Source organism: Myxocyprinus asiaticus, chromosome 17 (assembly GCF_019703515.2).
Source record: "Myxocyprinus asiaticus isolate MX2 ecotype Aquarium Trade chromosome 17, UBuf_Myxa_2, whole genome shotgun sequence".
In the NCBI taxonomy this organism is placed as follows: domain Eukaryota; kingdom Metazoa; phylum Chordata; class Actinopteri; order Cypriniformes; family Catostomidae; genus Myxocyprinus; species Myxocyprinus asiaticus.
The window spans coordinates 34802294-34822618 of NC_059360.1; the positions used below are offsets into that span (position 1 = coordinate 34802294).

Consider the following 20325-nt stretch of genomic DNA (forward strand, 5'->3'; position numbering starts at 1 on the left):
AAGACATTTTTATAATTTTTGATTCCTGTTTCATTATTGTTATCAGTGCACCAGAAATAATAACTGCATGTAATAATATCTATTATGTCATACATGCATACTGTTATACTGACTTTTCACATCACTGTATGGGTTGATAAATTGGCTCATTTCATCACTTGAGCCAGTTTTCTGCTTTCAAGGGCATCTTGATGTACTGAATAGGCTTCCAGTAAAGATGCTACTGACCTGTTACATGGTCTGTTAACACCCAACCATCTGGAAAAATGTTAAGGAGCATTCACACTAGAGGCCAAACAACAAGGTTAAGATATTAGTCATATTACTTAACACCCAAGTATGTCAGCCTGCTTACAGTGCATCCGGAAAGTATTCACAGCGCTTCACTTTTTCCACATTTTGTTATGTTACAGCCTTATTCCAAAATTGATAAAGTTCATTCTTTTCCTCAAAATTCTACAAACAATACCCCATAAAGACAACATGAAAGAAGTTTCTTTGAAATCTTTGCAAATTTATTTAAAAAAAAAAAAAAAAAAAAAAAAAAATCACATGTACATAAGTATTCATAACCTTTGCCATGACACTCAAAATTGAGCTCAGGTGCATCCTGTTTCCACTGATCATCCTTGAGATGTTTCTACAACTTGATTGGAGCCCACCTGTGGTAAATTCAGTTGATTGGACATGATTTGGAAAGGCACACACCTGTCTATATAAGGTCCCACAGTTAGCAGTGCATGTCAGAGCACAAACCAAGCAGTGAAGTCCAAGGAATTGTCTGTAGACCTCTGAGACAAGATTGTATTGAGGCACAGATCTGGGGAAGGGTACAGAAAAATTTCTGCAGCATTGAAAGTCCCAGTGACCACAGTGGCCTCCATCATCCGTAAATGGAAGAAGTTTGGAACCACCAGGACTCTTCCTAGAGCTGGCCGCCTTGTCAAACTGAGCGATTGGGGGTGAAGGGCCTTAGTCAGGGAGGTGACCAAGAACCCGATGGTCACTCTGACAGAGCTCCAGCATTTCTCAGTGGAGAGAGGAGAACCTTCCAGAAGAACAACCATCTCTGCAGCACTCTACCAATCAGGCCTGTATGGTAGAGTGGCCAGACGGAAGCCACTCCTCAGTAAAAGGCACATGACAGCCCGCCTGGAGTTTGCCAAAAGGCACCTGAAGGACTCTCAGACCATGGGAAACAAAGATTGAACACTTTGGACTGAATGGCAAGCGTCATGTCTGGAGGAAACCAGGCACTGCTCATCACCTGGCCAATACCATCCCTACAGTGAAGCATGGTGGTGGCAGCATCATGCTGTGGGGATGTTTTTCAGTGGCAGGAACTGGGAGGCTAGTCAGGATCGAGGGAAAGATGAATGCAGCAATGTACAGAGACATCCTTGATGAAAACCTGCTCCAGAGCACTCTGGACCTCAGACTGGGGCGAAGATTCATCTTCCAACAAGACAACGATCCTAAGCACACAGCCAAGATAACAAAGGAGTGGCTACGGGACAACTCCGTGAATGTCCTTGAGTGGCCCAGCCAGAGCCCAGACTTGAACCCGATTGAACATCTCTGGAGAGATCTGAAAATGGCTGTGCACCGACGCTCCCCATCCAACCTGATGGAGCTTGAGAGGTCCTGCAAAGAAGAATGGGAGAAACTGCCCAAAAATAGGTGTGCCAAGCTTGTAGCATCATACTCAAAGACTTGAGGCTGTAATTGGTGCCAAAGGTGCTTCAACAAAGTATTGAGCAAAGGCTGTGAATACTTATGTACATGTGATTTGTTTCGTTTTTCTTTTTAATAAATTTGCAAAGATTTCAAACAAACTTCTTTCACGTTGTCATTATGGGATATTGTTTGTAGAATTGAGGAAAATAATGAATTTAATCCATTTTGGAATAAGGCTGTAACATAACAAAATGTGGAAAAAGTGAAGCGCTGTGAATACTTTCCAGATGCACTGTATATTACTCATGGCCAGAGATTAATGTAAACAACCTTAACACAATCTCTCTACTACAGACAGGCACCTCGCAATAGACCTGCGGACACCAATTCAGCTGCGACAACATGTCTGAGGAAAGTTCTTCTGTCTCAGCGCCCATGATCTTCATACCAGTAAAATCCTATGTTACAAAAACACATAGCACAATGCATTCAATTTAAAGGGATAGTTCACCCAAAAATGAAAATTATCTCATTTACTCACTCTCATGTCATCCCAGACTTGTATGACTTTCTTTCTTCTGCTGAACATAAAATTTTTTAGAAAAATATCTTAACTCTGTTGGTCCATATTATGCAAGTGAATGGCAGCCAGAACTTTGAAGGTCAAAAAAGAATATAAAGACACTAAGGCAGCATAAAAGTAATCCATGACTCCAGTGTTTAATCCATATCTTCAGAAGTGATTTGATAGGTGTTGGTGAGAAACGGATACATTTTAAAGTCCTTTTTTCCTGTAAATCTGCACTTTCAGTTTCACTGTCATATTCTTCTTTTTTTTTAATTTTTTTTTATTTATTTTTTTTTTTGCCAATTCACAGTCTTTGTGCATATCGCCACCTACTGGGCAGGGAGGAGAATTTATAATAAAAAAGGATTTAAATATTGATTTGTTTCTCACCCACACCTGTTATATCACTTCTGATGGAGTGGTGGTGGCATAGTGGGTTAAAGCACATAACTTTATGTTATCTTATGTGACAGTTCAATCCCAATAGCCACCACAATTGTGTCCTTGAGCAAGGCACTTAACTCCAAGTTGCTTCTGGGAGGATTGTCCCTGTAATAAGTGCACTGTAAGTTGATTTGTATAAAAGTGTCTGTCAAATGCATAAATGTAAATGTTCTTAAGGTATGTATTAAACCACTGGAGTTGTGTTAATTACTTTTGTGCTGCCTTTATGGGCTTTTTATACCTTCAGAGTTCTGGCCACCATTCACTTGCATTGTATGGACCTACAGAGCTGAAATATTCTTCTAAAAATCTTTGTTTGTGTTCAGCAGAAGAAAGTCATCCACATCTGGGATGGCATGAGTGAGTAAATGATGAGAGAATTTTCCTTTTTAGGTGAACTATCCCTTTAAGCAACTGTATGTCACTACATGATCTATAAAGAAATATATTAAGTAACTGCATATGGAATAATTCAGTTGAAATATACATAAAAGGAATCATTAATATTATAAATAAATATATATTTGAATTGCCATATTCTGGATTTTACGTAATTTACAAGAAACATTCAGATGTAATTTACCAAGAAATGTTTTCTGTTAACTACTTTGATGTAATTTGGTAATTGAAATATAAACAATTTGATGTTATCCATTGTTTTCTATTTCTTTTCTTTTTTAAAGGTAATCTCAATAATATGACACTAGGAAAGTAATTGTTTTGTTAGGGGTTTAAAGAGAGAGATAGAAAAACAGATTAGCAGAGGACATCGGCATGAAAACAGGGATTAAAAACACTTCAGCCTGAGACATGCTCAGAACCTAGGAATTAAATCTATTAAAATATTATCAATCACTGTTGATCCCAATAATCTTTTTGTGCCAACTGCCCTTAAAATTTTTTGATGATGGGCCCATTTTAAACTATTATGCATGTGGGTATGTAGGAAGATAATCCTGCCTATTGTTGGAAATGGCCATTAATGCAAAACAATATTAAATAACCTGATTTTAGGGCATCCCAAAGTGACCTCGTGATCATGTGCATTTCTCTTATAGTAACCTATACTAGTTAGTCCCTGCTGCAAAAAATGTGCACCATCTGCTTTTTTCTTTAGTCCATCTTGAGGACATTAAGTTACACTTATTATGCATAAGGTACGTGCTGCAGAGAGAGGATGGGGACTGGACACAAATAGTTTCACGATTCCAGTCAGTCACGGTGAAACGTGCCTTGGTAGAGTTGGTTCATATGAACAGTGGTGGAGCTGGTCACTAATCCCAGTGATTCAGTGGGGGCTAGTTCACTCTTGACCCCCACCAAGGGCTTAAGTCAAAGACCAATCAACAAAGAAAAAAACCAGTTTGTCAATAAAACACAATATTCAGGAATGCTGACACTGCAGTTCTTCAGCACGTGTCTACAAAGGCAATTGCAATCAAATGTTTGGACACACTTGACTAGATTTATGTATATCTAAAAATTGTAAAAAATATTTTGATCTGATGGCTTATGCTTAAATGCTTGAAATTAGATAAATATAATAAGTAAAATGCATTTTTTAATATGGAAAAAAACTGAATGAGAAAGACAATTAGCAGGTAAAACACAAAAAAATAATATCAATTCTCATATTTCGATAAATTAAGTTTTCTTCAAAGCATTTAAGCAACAATATTTAAAATGGTACAAGCTTATCCTACTCAAATGCATGTGAATGAAGTCAGAAGTAATCCACAAGTATTCCAAAAGCAATCAGATTAGATTACCTTTCAAATGTAATCCAAGAGATTACGTTACTGACAATTTTAGTCCTGTAATTTGTAATAAGTATCAGATTACAATTCAGAAGTAATCTACCCAGCACTGCTTATATTGTATTTACCCTATACACAAGACAATGTCTAATAATGTGCTCTAGTGTTCTAGAGCACAACACAGATAACAGTCCAAAAGACTGTCATGAAACAAAAATTACAGTTGTGCTCAAAAGTTTGCATACCCTTGGAAAATTGGTAATATATGTACCATTTTTAAAGAAAACATGAGTGAGCAGGCAAAACACATTTCTTTTATTTTTTATGGGATTCATATTCAACTGTAGGTTATAACAGAATGGCACAATCATAAATCAAAACATGGCAACAAAGAAAAAAATGAAATGACCCCTGTTCAAAAGTCTGCATACTCTTAATTCTTCATACTGTGTATTGCCCCCTTTAGCATCAATGACAGTATGCAGTCTTGTGTAGTAGTTGTCTATGAGACCCCAAATTCTTGCAGGTGGTATAGTTGCCCATTCGTCTTGGCAAAATGCCTCCAGGTCATGAAAAGTCTTTGGTCGTCTTGCATGAACCGCACGTTTGAGATCTCCCCAGAGTGGCTCGATGATATTAAGGTCAGGAGACTGTGATGGCCACTCCAGAACCTTCACCTTTTTCTGCTGTAACCACTGGAGGGTCAACTTGGCCTTGTGCTTAGGGTCACTGTCATGCTGGAAAGTCCAAGGGCGTCCCATGCGCAGCTTTTGTGCAGAAGAATGCAAATTGTCTGCCAGTATTTTCTGATAACATGCTGCATTCATCTTGCCATCAATTTTCACAAGATTCCCCGTTTTTTTAGAGCTCACACACCCCCAAAACATCAGTGAGCCACCACCATGCTTCACAGTGGGGATGGTATTATTTTCACTATAGGCCTTGTTGACCCCTCTTCAAACATAGCGCTTATGGTTGTGACCATAAAGCTCTATTTTGGTCTCGTCACTCCAAATTACAGTGTGCCAGAAGCTGTGAGGCGTGTCAAGGTGTTGTCGGGCATATTGTAAACGGGCTTTTTTGTGGCACTGGTGCAGTAAAGGCTTCTTACTGGCAACTCGACCATGCAGCTCATTTTTGTTCAAGTATCGTCATATTGTGCTCCTTGAAACAACCACACTGTCTTTTTCCAGAGCAGCCTGTATTTCTCCTGAGGTTACCTGTGGGTTTTTCTTTGTATCCCGAACAATTTTTCTGGCAGTTGTGGCTTAAATCTTTCTTGGTCTACCTGACTTTGGCTTGGTATCAAGAGATCCCCAAATTTTCCACTTCTTAATAAGTGAATGAACATTACTGACTGGCATTTTCAAGGCTTTGGATATCTTTTTAAATCCTTTTCCATCTTTATAAAGTTCCATTACCTTGTTACACAGGTCTTTTGACAGTTCCTTTCTGCTCCCCATGGCTCAGTATCTAGCCTGTTCAGTGCATCCACGTGAGAGCTAACAAACTCATTGACTATTTATACACAGGCACTAATTGCAATTTAAAAAGCCACAGGTGTGGGAAATTAACCTTTAATTGCCATATAACCCTGTGTGTGTCACCTTGTGTGTCTGTAACAAGGCCAAACATTCAAGGGTATGTAAACTTTTGATCAGGGCCATTTGGGTGATTTCTGTTATCATTATGATTTAAAAAAGAGCCAAACAACTATGTGATGATAAATGGTTTCATATGATCACTATCCTTAAATGAAAGCCTTTTTTGCATGACCAGTCATATTTTCAAAATCAATGCCAAAATTTCACAATTTCTGCCAGGGTATGTAAACTTTTGAGCACAACTGTATATCCAAAAAAATATCCAAACAAACGGCATTTTATGAAAGATAGTATATAACTTGCCACCTGGCTTAACTGTATCCCAATCAGGAAATTTTCAGATGCTTCAAAGCCACACTCCAATTGTAAAAATTAGCCATGTTTTTGTACTGATGGAAACATCTGTGTATGAGAGAGAGAGAGAGAGAGAGAGAGAGAGAGGAGAATGGTTAAAGGGTTGGCATGCAGAGGCCAAATAATTGGTGATGTTTATGATAATGATGAAGAGAAAACATCAGGCACTCTGCTAATTTGTAAGTAGCTTAGCAGCACTGAGAGCTCCAAATATACAGATGTACACTTGGCACACAGCAGTCCTTTGGCAAGCCCTGTGGAATCACATAACTGAACAAAGCTGATTTGGTTTAGCATTCCCCTAATGAAGTTGACAAGGCTGCCTGAAGCAAGATTATTTGGCATTTTCCTGTGATGTTAATGTACAAACTCTTATCATTTTGTAATTTTCTTTTGTGGTTTTGAAACCAACCAGTGTTTAATGAGGTTTAGCTACTAAAGGTTCTCTATGTGGGCCAATGTCAAAGAGCAATTCATTTAATCTAGTAAACAAGTGTACAAATATACAAGCCTAAAGTAAACAAATATAGGCTACTAAACCTCTGCCCAATCATGTTGGTTTGCAAGTAATGGAATAACGCATATTTAAAATATAGACTCCTACTGTAAGATTTCTGAGTGCCAGGATATCATGTAATGAGGGTAATGGTGCTGGTGCTGCCATCTAATGGCTATACAGGCATGCAAACCTAGTGGACGTTCCATTAAATGTTGAGATAATAATTTCAGCATGTTGGTTACTTTCTGAACAAATAAATATATGCATAAAACATTTGCAAAAAAAAAAAAAAAAAAAAAAAACCTAAGGTATAGTGAGGCACGTGAGCCATATCAAACAAGTGGTATGGCAGAAATGGGATTTGAAGAAAATGACAGAACGTGACATAAACCACACAAAAACAAGCTGATTACTTTCAGCAAGTAAACATGTAACTCACACACCACAGTGTGGTGGTGTACACAGCACAGGATGTAGTCAGTAATACCGTCTGATATGTTTATTTGGATTAGCTTTAATTTGCGATTAACACACAGGACATCTGCAGCCTGCATCAAAAATGAATTTCAGTAATCCCTCACCACCCATCCAATAAACACCCTGCCCACCATGTCATCTTTCTTTCCTGTTTAGTACATTAATTTTTTTATTTACATTTATTCATTTGGCAGATGCTTTAACCCAAAGCAACATGTGCATTTCTTAGTATGTTTGATTGAATACAACTTATAGCTCTTTTTATGTAACAATTATAAACCTGTTCCAATAATATGAAAGACAAAAAATTGAAACTGTCAATAAACTGACATTCAAATTTGAAATAATGAAGAATAAAATAATCTGTTGAATGCCTGTTTTGTTTTGTTATTTTTTTTTTTTTTTTTTGGGACGGGCTGTAAAGGTGGTCAATTTAAATAGGACATCTTTTTGAAGAAGGACAGATAGTGTAAGAGAGTGTAGGCGTTGTGCTGAAATCTGACTCCCCACCTGATTCAATAAACACAACCTCTAATTGTTTTGATGCAAGTATGCAAAATGTGGCATGGCTCTGTCAGTGGTTTGGCTAGTCATTTTTGTTTTTGTTTTGTTAACCCTGTCCCTGACTCATACGGAAGAAAGAGCCAACCGGCTTATCTTTGAATGTCGGTTATTTGGTCTATAAGTGTCTTATTCATATCACAGGCTTTGGTGTATTTCAGACTAGTAGTGTTTCGCTCGTGAAAGAATCAGTACATGCATGCGTCCCAAAACGCACACTTCTGTACTATTCTATGCTATTTTGTAATGTAAGAAGTACGAGTAGTGTGCTTACACTGATAATGCAACAAAAGAAGTGTATTATGAGTACTTGGATGATGCACTTCCTCAACCATCAAAACAGTGTGGAATGTTGGACACTTCATACACTCAGCGCTTGCGGCTTGCCATATGTAGCGGAAGAGGCAGAGTTACCTGACTGTATTGCTGCTCTGACAAAACATTATATCTAAATAATGGAGAATGTAGCAAATAGCAAAACTTCAGTGAAGACAGAACCTTACAAATATAAGTTGAATTCTTTACCATCACCTCATGCTGTGTGAATGTGTACGTTGTTTGAGATACAAGAGTTGAACTGAGGTTGGCTAATGCGCTAAAGCTAGCGGCAACACATCATCATGTGCGTTTGAAATGTCACTTCCGTCAGCTGTTAAACAGCAAATGCTTTCGTGTAGTAAAAAAACTTTAAGTGTTCTATTTGGGACGATACTACACTTTGAATACTCATACACTACAAACACAGCTAGTGTTTTTTAACAAATCTTTTAAAGGTGCATTCAGTAACTTTTGTCTTTGTGTCTTTGATAATTACACAGACCATTGGCATTGTAGCAATTTACAGTAATATTCACAGTCAGCCAAGATTACTTTAATCAATGAGTGAAAGTGTCAGATAACAGGAGGGTTACTGAGATTAAGCGATTGGTATTCGGGTGGTCATGTGATTCTAACATGGCAGCTCCCATGTGTGGACCCTCTCCATGTAGAATAAAACAGCTTTTTATAAGGTTACTGATATGACTGCAGTCTTCATTTTAATGTGAGTGGTCATGATTTCCTACATATATTGCAAAATTATAATTCATGTCTTTAGGATTTACACTTTTTAATGAGGAAAACATTACTGAGTGCACCTTTAAAGTAAACAAATTTTTCACACTCAATTCCATTTTTTAATTAATCAGTTGAATCAATGATTCAATTACTTGCTCATCACACATTAGATACATTTGACGCAACCTACTGTCATGTAGGATGTAATCTACAGGAATGGTTACTGAACGCATCAGTGAACAAATCTGAGCGAATCTCTTTGGTGACTCGAGTCAGTGGGATAAATCAAAATCACCCCTTGAAAGCTGTGCTCGTGCCCTTACAGGTTGGCAACAAAATCTTTGGTTCCCATAGAGCTGTTCAGGTTGCATTTTCAAGTATCTTCAAGTAATGTTTAACACAGACCTTATTTTACTCATAAATGGAAAAAACCCATTATAAAAACCTACGGGAAATTTGTGAGGGAACCCGTGGCGAATTAGCCTTCCAGGTTCTTTCGCATAAAAATTGACGTCCCGGCTGAACAGCTCTTACTACCATCATTAAAATCATAAAACTCTTATAAACTCAATCATAAAATCCCTTAATATTTTAATGAATAAAAAGCAAAACAAATATTTCTTTAACAGTATGGAGAATTATGTAAAGAAGATCCTGGTAACTAGGTGCTTTCTTTTGTATATGTATATGTATGTGTTTGAGTTACATCTCTGTTTGTTTTTTGTTTTTCATACTTTAACCTGCTCTAATTGTATAATTCCAATTTTTTTGGTTATTCTCCTGTCTTGATTTGTCTTGATAATTGTAATATTGTCTTTTTGTATTTGTTTATTACTGATCCTAAAATTGTTGTACAATATTTGTATTAAATAATAATAATAATAATAATAATAATAATAAAAATGATATGTATATATCTATATCTATATCTAATATATATATATATCTATATATATATAGATATATATATATTAAGTTACTTCTTGGTTTGAAAAATAGTTAAGCAAAATGCACTAGGTCTCTAAGTGAAGATTTTAAGTTATTTATATTATTATCTCATACTTAGGTTGTTTTTTTAATTTCCTGTTTTTGTTCTTATACTTGTAGTAAATTTATATATTTTGTATATTGATGTGTAAGTGATCGTTGTCATGTAATTGGGCATAATAGTATGTCAATAAAGAAATAAAAAGCATTTGAAAAAAAAAGTCTTAATCCACTCATCTGCAGAGAAACATGTAATTAAGGTTCTTGTTTTTTGCACTCAAGATCAACCGTCCCTCAATTTTCAATGACAGGCTTCAGAGACTTTTATTTTGAAAGTAAAAAAAAAACCCTCGTTTCCGTCCTCTGATCTCTGCGGCTGCCTTCACATCATCAGGCGGAGAAAAGAAGCGGAGATCTGATGGCTTTGAAAAGGATCCAGAAGGTAAATATTTTATTTCTAAACAGAATAGATGTCTTAAAAGTAGATTGTTTCAACATATCTACAGACGACTGATACTATTAATCATCTTCCAACTCAAATTACTCTGTAACGTCAGAAGGTTTAAAGAATTTATATTTTTTCCTGCCAACTGAAATGAGCTAGATGTCGAGAACAAAGCAAAAACAAGAAGTAAAAATAGTATTACATTTAAAATAATTGTGTTGTATATTTTCTATATATCCGCAGTTAAACAAGCTAAACCATATTAGACAGGAAGAAATACTTCATGTGGCAAATATGAGGCAGTGTGTAGCCTACATACAATATGGACAGACATTTGTTATGTTTATATGTAGGATTTCCAGGGGCAGATTACTGTTGCATTCCTTATTAATTCAGATGAGATTGTGGTAACAAAAATCAAAAGATTGTGGTTGGCAAGAATGTCAGTCAACTTGTTTATATGTATTTTTATTATATATATATATATATATATATATATATATATATATATATATATTGGGTTAGAATGGTTGTTACCAAAGTCGTATTATCAGTTGTCATTTTCTGGTCTTTATTTTAACATTGCATTTTTAAGTGAAGGATTAGAGTTCATGAACCTTGTAATTACAACAGCAAACTTTAATGTTGTGATTTTTCACACTAAGCTGTCAGCAACATACACACAAAGTACAAGTCTACTTTCAAACTTTGTTTCAGTAATAGTACTAGTTGCGATGCTACTTATAAATCTATTTTTGATGCATTGAAAGTTACCTGTGTGCCCTGTTTCCACTCTGTTTGTAGGAGCTACAGGACTTGCAACGGGATCCACCCTCGCAATGCTCAGCTGGACCACTTGGAGAGGACTGTGAGTGTTTGCCCACAATGTACTTAATGACATAATGTCAGTCAGTGGTCTGAGTGACTGGATGGTCGTCTTACTATATTGTATTTACCTTTTAGTATTCCACTGGCAGGCGACAATAATGGGTCCAGTAAGTGCAGATGAATAATTTCAGCTCCATATTAAATTTATGAATTTAGCGCTATGTCCTCAAATGAAACAACTGAATTAACTTCCGTCACATTCTCACTCTCTCCCCACTAGGGTGATAGTCCATATCAGGGAGGGGTTTTCTTCCTCACAATTCATTTTCCGACTGATTATCCCTTTAAACCACCAAAGGTGAGTGGAGAATGACATGTATTGCCATTTGTGCTCCAAGATGACGCTAATTGACACCCTTCAAGTAAAACAAGATCTTATCTACTTGTGTGTTTAATTATACACAAGGCGGCCAAAAGTTTGGAATAATGTACAGTTTTTGCTGTTTCGGAAGGAAATTGGTGCTTTAATTCACCAAAGTGGCATTCAGCTGATCACAAATTATAGTCAGGACATTACTGATGTAAATAACAGCACCATCACTATTTGAAAAATTAAAAATGACTTCAAATCTAGACAGAGCCCATTTCCAGCAGCAATCACTCCAACACCTTATCCATGAGTAATCATGATAAATTGCTAATTTGGTACTAGAAAATCACTTGCCATTATATCAAACACAGCTGAAAGCTATTTGGTTCATTAAATGAAGCATAACATTGTCTTTGTGTTCGTTTTTGAGTTGCCACAGTATGCAATAGACTAGCATGTCTTAAGGTCAATATTAGGTCAAAAATAGCAAAAAAGAAACAGCTTTCTCTAGAAACTCATCAGTCAATCATTGTTTTGAGGAATGAAGGCTATACAATGCTTGAAATTGCCAAAAAAAAAACTGAAGATTTCATACAAAGGTGTACACTACAGTCTACAAAGGCAAAGGACAACTGGCTCTAACAAGGATGACAGAAAGAGATGTGGAAGGCCAGATGTACAACTAAACAAGAGGATAAGTACATCAGAGTCTCTAGTTTGAGAAATAGATGCCTCACATGTCCTCAGCTGACAGCTTCATTGAATTCTACCCGCTCAACACCAGTTTCATGTACAACAGTAAAGAGAAGACTCAGGGGTGCAGGCCTTATGGGAAGAATTGTAAAGAAAAAGCCATATTTGAAACAGAAATACAAAAAGAAAAGGTTAGAGTGGGCAAAGAAACACAGACATTGGACAACAGATAATTGGAAAAAAGTGTTATGGATCTTAACCCCATTGAGCATTTGTGGGATCAGCTAGACCATGGGTGTCAAACTCAGTTCCTGGAGGGCCGCAGCCCTGCAGAGTTTAGTTCCAGCCCTGCTCTAAAATGCCTCCTTGTAATCTTCAAGCACTCCTGAAGACCTTGATTAGCTGCTTCAGGTGTGTTTAATTAAGGTTGGAGCTAAACTCTGCTGGACTGTGGCCCTCCAGGAACCGAGTTTGACAACCCTGAGCTAGACTGTAAGGTGCGTGAGAAGTGCCCGACAAGACAGCAACATCTATGGCAAGTGCTACAGGAAGCGTGGGGTGAAATGTCACCTGAGTATCTGGACGAACTGACAGCTAGAATGCCAAGGATCTGCAAAGCTGTCATTGCTGCATGTGGAGGATTTTTTGATGAGAACACTTTGAAGTAGTTTTTTTTTTCATATTATAATAGTAATTTTTCATGTTATTAATGTCCTGACTATACATTGTGATCAGTTGAATGCCACTTAGTGAATAAAAGTATCAATTTCTTTCCATAAGAGCAAAATCTGTACATTATTCCAAACTTTTTGCCGCCAATGTATATGTAGTTTGCTAGAGTGCTTAATTTGTTTTTTTTATGTTGCTCTGACAGCTTGCCTTCACAACGAAAATCTACCACCCAAATATCAACAGTAATGGAAGTATCTGTCTGGACATTCTGCGCTCACAGTGGTCACCTGCCCTCACTGTATCCAAAGGTAAAGGGCAAATAGACACACATGCTCACTAATTTCAGTCACAACACTACTCTCCACCCCTATGTCTGTTCTTTATATATTACGAGTCTAAACTGTCTGGATGCTCTTTCCATAATACACATTATAACAAAGCAAAGAGGTCTTTGAATGCATCTCTCAACTGATCAGATGCAATGATTCTCACCATTATGACATTTGAAATCACTTTACTTGATAAAATATGAGTAATATTCACGTGTTACTTTCATTCCACTGAGGCTCAACCAGTCATTTATTTGTAGTTGCAGGATTAGCGTTTTATTTCTTTTTCACTTTTATTTCACTATAGCCACACCATTCCTAGTCAAGTAGTAAATGGTGATATTTAATGGTCAGATCTCTCCAAGAGAGCTAAAAAGGGAACTTTTAAAGAGTCAGTAGAGAACTTGAAGTAATAAAAGAAAGATTGAATGCCAATTGGCTGGTCCTGCTGATCCCAGATTGTATTAGAGCACTGATTCTGCATTATGTGTTTATGCTGAACACTTGGTGAATTTGTGGATGTATGAATAAATTATTCTGATTTCTGTTGTTGTTTTTCAGTTTTATTATCCATATGCTCACTTCTTTGCGACCCAAATCCAGATGACCCTTTAGTTCCAGATATTGCACACATTTACAAATCGGACAAAGATAAGTAAGTGTGTGCCTTATGTGCATTACTTTTCGCTCTTTCACTCTTTATTAGTAAAATGACTGAACCATTTACTCTGCTGACTTGTCATAACTTTTTGGTCAAAGGTACGGTATGTGACGTATTATGATTTTGGCACAAGCTTTCCTGTATAGCTGAAATGTTCTATTGTGTTATGAGAGTATGATGGCTGTGGTTTTCGCAGGTTTAATCGTTCTGCAGTTTTTACCCTGTTTCAAATTCTTTTTTTTATTCCTGCCAAGTAGGAAAATGTTTGAGTGCCAAATGGCTCTCACTTATTAGCTTGACAGCAATATTTCCATAGTGTCATGTGAATTAAGATAACTAACTAATTAAGATCCAATTTTTTTTTTTTTTTTTTTTTTTTAGGTATAACAGACTGGCAAGGGAATGGACTCAGAAGTATGCAATGTAACTTAGTTGGACTGGATGGCTAGATTTTGAAATGGTTGCACATGGACACTATTACTGCACACAGCTCTGCGACGCAGCTGAACAGAGACAGAAGTTTACTAACAAAAGAACCTCCCCCACCACGAATAGATACATACACGCACATGTACACGCCCAACTTAAAAAGAGTCTCCCTGGTAAGATGGCCAAATCACATGTCCCTGTTCACAGAGGCATACTGGAACAAAAGCTACCTGCTAGTTAACAAAAATATCGTTTTATTTTCCAATCAGTTACATTTTAGTAATTTTATTGTATAGAAATAAAAACAATAATGGATCATTTTTTAGTTTTTTCATTAAAAGTTGTTATAAAAATATATCTTACAGCAGCTGTTTTATCAGGACACGCACGTGTGCGTGTGTGTCTCTGTGTGTGTTAGAACGGACAAGAAAGACATGATTGTATATGCATGGTCCTGGAATTAGATCACATCAGGGATAAAACAACAGTAACCATATTGTGCTTCTATTTCTGTTAAAAAAATGATTAAAAAATCATTTCAAGGTAAAGTGTGATGTTTCTGCACCCAGTGTTTCCAAACAGTGTGAAAAAATATTAACTTATTTAAAATTACTAGTACAAATGAAGATTTTTAGGAGAATATCTCAACTCTTTAGATCTAAACAATGCAAGTGAATGGGTACCAAATACTGTAAGGTCCAAAAAGCACATAATGGTAGCATAAAAGTAATCCATATGTTTCCAGTGGTTAAATCCATGTGTTCTGAAGCGATATGATAAGTGTGGGTGAGAAACAGATCAGTATTTAAGTTTATGATCAATCCCCACGTTCACATTCTTATGTTTTGGTAATTTGCATTCTTCATGCGAATCGTCACCTACTGGGTAGGGATGAGAATTTATAGTAAAAAAAGGACTTAAATGTTGATCTGTTTTTCACCCATACCTATCATATCACAACTGAAGATATGGATTTAACCACTGGAGTCTTATGGATTTCTTTTATGCTGCCTTTATGTGCTTTTTGGAGCTTCAACATTTTGGTACCCATTCACTTGTATGGACCTACAGAGCTGAGATATTCATCTAAAAATCTTCATTTGTGTTCAGCAGAGGAAAGAAAGGCATACACATCTGGGATGGTATGAGGGTGAGTAAATAATGAGATAATCTTCATTTTTTGGGTAAAATATCCAGAAAAGGAGAAATAATTTTACATAAAAAAAAAAAAAAAAAAAAACATAAATATTCATCTTCCTCTGGTGCAGAGTTATGCCACGAGGTGGCGATATTTATATCTTTAATTCCCACAAGGGACCAACTACTTAGCCGTTCTTAAAGTAAAACCCATTAAAACAGTTTTGTGCAGAGACACTGATATATATATATATATATATATATATATATATATATATATATATATATATATATATATATATATAAATAAGTGGTGTTGTTTCAAAAGTGTCTACAGTGTTTATGGATATATGAAATCGTTTCAGATATTAATTTAGTTTAATTTCCCTGGAATGTCCTGGGAATACAATAGGCGCGCAATTTGGATGTGGTGTGAACGTTTGGGAGGAGAGTGGGAGGTTATCCTGACACGTGAATGCTCCCATAGGAGCACATTCATCCATCCATCTCCTCCAACTCTAGCGTGTTCTGGTCTCGGAGCCAGAGGAAAAGTTAAAGGGAGAGGAATTTAGGGGCAGACTGATATACTCAGGGGGGCAGTTACTGGCAAGAGGGGCTTTAAAGGACGAATGGCGAAAACGTGCTCTGGATTCGGGAGGTTTTCCCCCTAATGTTGACATAACGGTTCGCCTCTTGCACATATAAAAGTCGTTTAGTAAAGTTTGGGACACTTCTAAAGCGCAATGGCTGACCCGTTGAGTTTCATGCATCAGTCGGATCAGGGCTCTAGCAGCGAAAGGAGCGACGATTCCCCGTCTGCCGTGTCAGAGGATGACTCGAGCGGCCACTGTGGCCACATCTCCCCGCCTGACCCAGACTGGACCGAGGAGAGGTTTCGAGTTGACCGCAAGAAGCTAGAAACTATGTTACTGGGTATGATTTTCCTCAGAAGATTTCCTCAAAGTTTCCTTCACGAGCTATTTTCTTTTAATACTTTTGATGAAGATGTAGTACTGTTGCTTTGCCGCCGAGTCTTATAAACACTGTCTAAAAACAATACATTTGGATTTTGCTATGTTTCCTAGAAGTCCATCTTTAAGTAAATGTTTTGAGGATGCGGCCTTTTCCCTATAGCGCATAGCTGGACTAACTTGGACCAGTGTTTTATGTAGTGGCCAAATATGCCATTCACAAGAACTAACGGCATATAGACTATTTGTTTTTGTAACGAAGCCATGTGTTGTGTCCGCCAGAGTAATTTTAACAGTCCCTGCTGGGAAAAACACTTCTAAAACCATCCTAAGCTTGTTGGTTGGTCTAAGCTGGTAACACAGGCTTGTTTTATAGGGGTTTGGGACACTTTTTAGCTGGTCAGGCAGTGGGACTACTAGCTTGACCAGGCTGAGAGACCAGCTTAGACCAGCCAAACAGCTTAGACTGGTTTTCCTCACTGGTTTTTCAACAGGGGTGCTAGACTTCATCAGTTGTTGCCATTGCCAAGAAGTGTAAATTTACATTTACGTTAACTTTAAAACCTAAGGGATAGTTCACCTAAAAATGAAAATCATTTTCTGCCCTCATGCCATCCCAGATGTGTTTGACTTTCTTTCTTCTGCAGAACAGAAACCAAGATTTTAAGAAGAATATCTCAGCTCTGTAGGTCCATACAATGCAAGTGAATTGTGACCAAAACTTTAAAGCTCCAAAAATCACAAAGTCAGCATAAAAGTAATCCATAAGACTCCAGTGATTAAATACATGTCTTCTGAAGCGATAAGATGGATGTGGGTGAGAAACAGATCAATATTTAAGTCCTTTTGTTCTTTAAATCTCTACCTTTGACCAGCCCCAACCAGTAGGTGGCGATATGCACGAAAAACGCAAATTGCCAAAAAAAACAGAAGAAGAAGGATGTTAAAGTGAAAGTAAAAGTGGACATTTGTAGTAAAAAAAAAAGGACTTAAATATTAATCTGTTTCTCACCTACACCTATCATATCGATTCTGAAGACATAAATTTAACCAATGGAGTCTTGTGGATTACTTCTATGTTGCATTTATGTGATATTTGGAGCTTCAAAGATTTGGTCACCATTCACTTGCATTGTATGGACCTTAAGAGATAAGATATTCTTCTAAAAAATGTGTTTGTGTTCAGCAGAAGAAAGAAAGTAATACACATCTTGGATGGCATGAGGGTGAGTAAATGATGAGAGAATTTTTACTTTTGGGTGAACCGTCCCTTTAAGGTTGGTGCATGTATCCTGTGAATGGGAAGATTAAAGATAAATGTTCATATTCCATTATTTCTTTGGTGCATATATGTGGAATCAACCATGGTTATACATTCATAACACATCTGAGAAAGAAGTTTAGGCATTTAATATAGGATGATCATACAAATTTTACATGGATACTTGCTGAAATCATTCCTAGTCATTTACATGCAGAAGCATGAAAATGAAAAAAAGAAAAGAAAAAAGCCAGATGTAGCACATGAAAATTAGATTGAACAATATTGATACCTTAAGGGCATCACTGTCTTTTTCAGTCTTTGAATACATACACGAATACACTCAAACATTCTTGTGGTTCAGACAACATCATCTGTGTAAAGCTCATAATTCAACACCCACATCATATCTACAGTCTTTTGGCATTGGAAAATTATTTTCACTGCACAGTAATCTCCAGTTATGTTTTTTATTTTCTTGGAACTTCAGCAGCACAGCATTTCAGCATTAAAAGTTGCGTTTAGTGGTTTGGTATTAAGCAACACTAAAAGTATACAGACGGTCTGTTGTGTTATGAAAGACCTCTAGTTAAGTGGAATGTGTTGGGGACTTTGCGTTTGGTACCATGCAATCAAACAACATCCGTATGGCCATGGACGGTATGTACATTCTTGTGTGTATTTTGTGACTTTATTTAGTTGCATACCACTAATTTCATGTATAGTTTACTTAATCGGTCTTTCCTGGAAAAGTGGAACCTTTGTGTTTTTTGTGTGTGTGTTGATGGGTGCAATTGCATGAGTGAATGCATCCATGATATTTAGACCCACAGGTTAGAGGTCGGCTCAGGGTGAGAGAGTTCAAGGGAACCAAAAAGCTGAATCCTTAGCCAGGCAACTTGGTACAAGACTGCCACTTGCAAACAGACAGTAACTACATCACTCAAATCACACACACACACACATACAGTACAGTCATTGTTGAAGTCATGTGAACATTTTTCCCTGCACCTATGATTAAGTGACTCTTAATCATCCCTCTTCATGGATGATGTGCAACATCTGGTGTTTTGAATGACTGTTGTTTTGATTGGTCAGAAGCAGTTGTAGGCGTGACCATAAATCCAGCTATATTTTTGTGTGAAGGTTTACTGTGTGGCACAGTTTTACTCCTGTCTTCCAGGAAATGGGAGCGTGCGCAAGAAAGAGACAGAGTTACCATTTAAATAATAATAATAAAAAAGAAAAAAAACATTGGAGAATGTGGTGAGGGTGAGACAGAGAGAGGAGACCCAGTGTCCCACTTTTCTGAGAGTTTTGAAGGATACTTTAAGTACTAGGGCTGTTGATATAAGTCATAATTTTTAAATATTATTAATTGCACTGAAATAACATGTTAAATCAACAGCCCTAGTTCTTACAAAAAATTTAAACAAGAATAAATCATGTCCCTGGACCGTAATAAGTAATATTTCTACTATTAGAGCAATTCAGGGGGCAGTAAGCAAAACTACAGCTGTATAGGCAACACACTGCTGTACAGACAACAAACCACGCTCAGGCTTGCTTGACACAAGTGATAGTACAAGATGAGGAAGTGTTCTTGTGTTCAAACACAGGACAGAGTGAAATTCCGAATGCAGGGGTCTTGAGACGTGTTTTTCTACTTTTCAAACTGCGTTTAACTTGATACAGTGACCTAAAAACGCTGTTTATGATGCGACACAACTAAAGTAAGATGCTCCAAAAGCATCTCTCTGACTCCGGTGTATATTGACGCATATTTATTAAAGCCCTTATAATAAATCTATCTCCAACAGATTGACAAATTCAGTTACAAAATGGATAGCTGTGGACGACTGTAGGTCAATGATAGGCTTATGTTCAATATTATGGAATAAACAATATATTGCCTTTTTGTATTGACTTATCAGTGCTTTACTCATCTGCCACAATAATGTAATGCATTTTCTTTATTTTAATTATATTTATAATATATACATATATTTATAATTATTTTAATTAGGGCTGTCAATCGATAATTTTGTTTTAATCCAACTAATTACAGTTAATTACATGGTCCTCTGATTAATTAATCGAATTAATCACATACATAAATATTTGCTTAGAAAGCCCCTCAAATAACAATAATTCAATAAATAATTATTAAGTATTTATAAATAGTTGTATTTAAATTATAAATAATATGTATATACACTGGCTGGCAGGGTTGTATGTGTTGTGTTCCATTCCTGTCATGTGATATTGTCATGTGGTCCCCTGGTCATGTGATTTCATGTTTCCCTCCATGTTCATGGTTCATTATCTTATTAGTTCAGTCTTGTGATTGGTTGTCTTGTTTACTTGTTACCCATGTCTGTGTATTTAAGCCCTCATGTTTGCCATTGTCTCTTGTCAGGTATTGTTAATGTAACATTGTTTGGTGTAACCAAGTCAAGTCGTTCATGTTCATGTTTTGTTTTGTTCACGTTTGGTTTTACGATTTTTGGATTTCACGCTTGTAAAATAAACTGCACTTGGGTTC

General features: G+C 36.7%; 2 protein-coding genes across 2 annotated transcripts in view; both read left to right on the plus strand.

Moving 5' to 3' along the window:
• The first annotated feature begins 10325 nt into the window (after window positions 1-10325).
• Window positions 10326-14959, plus strand: LOC127455573 (ubiquitin-conjugating enzyme E2 D4-like). Its single transcript, XM_051723581.1, has 7 exons — window positions 10326-10426; window positions 11234-11297; window positions 11393-11424; window positions 11538-11615; window positions 13195-13300; window positions 13883-13976; window positions 14364-14959. Exons 1-7 carry the CDS (start codon window positions 10403-10405, stop codon window positions 14407-14409), a joined length of 444 nt encoding a protein of 147 aa, XP_051579541.1. The 5' UTR covers window positions 10326-10402; the 3' UTR covers window positions 14410-14959.
• Window positions 14960-15875: 916 nt separating this feature from the next.
• Window positions 15876-20325, plus strand: part of LOC127455563 (protein bicaudal C homolog 1-B-like) — a 75483-nt gene continuing 71033 nt past the window's right edge. Inside the window, exon 1 of the mRNA XM_051723562.1 lies at window positions 15876-16481. Within this exon, the coding sequence (XP_051579522.1) occupies window positions 16292-16481 (190 nt within the window). The 5' untranslated portion in view covers window positions 15876-16291. The remainder of the gene's footprint in view (window positions 16482-20325) is intronic.

Bases quoted from the DNA above. Each gene is read 5' to 3' on its own strand.
- LOC127455573 (XM_051723581.1), top strand. From the start codon at position 10,403: ATGGCTTTGAAAAGGATCCAGAAG. The intron at 11,425-11,537 runs GTAAGTGCAGAT...TCTCCCCACTAG, and splicing joins AGGCGACAATAATGGGTCCA to GGTGATAGTCCATATCAGGG. The intron at 13,301-13,882 runs GTAAAGGGCAAA...GTTGTTTTTCAG, and splicing joins TGCCCTCACTGTATCCAAAG to TTTTATTATCCATATGCTCA.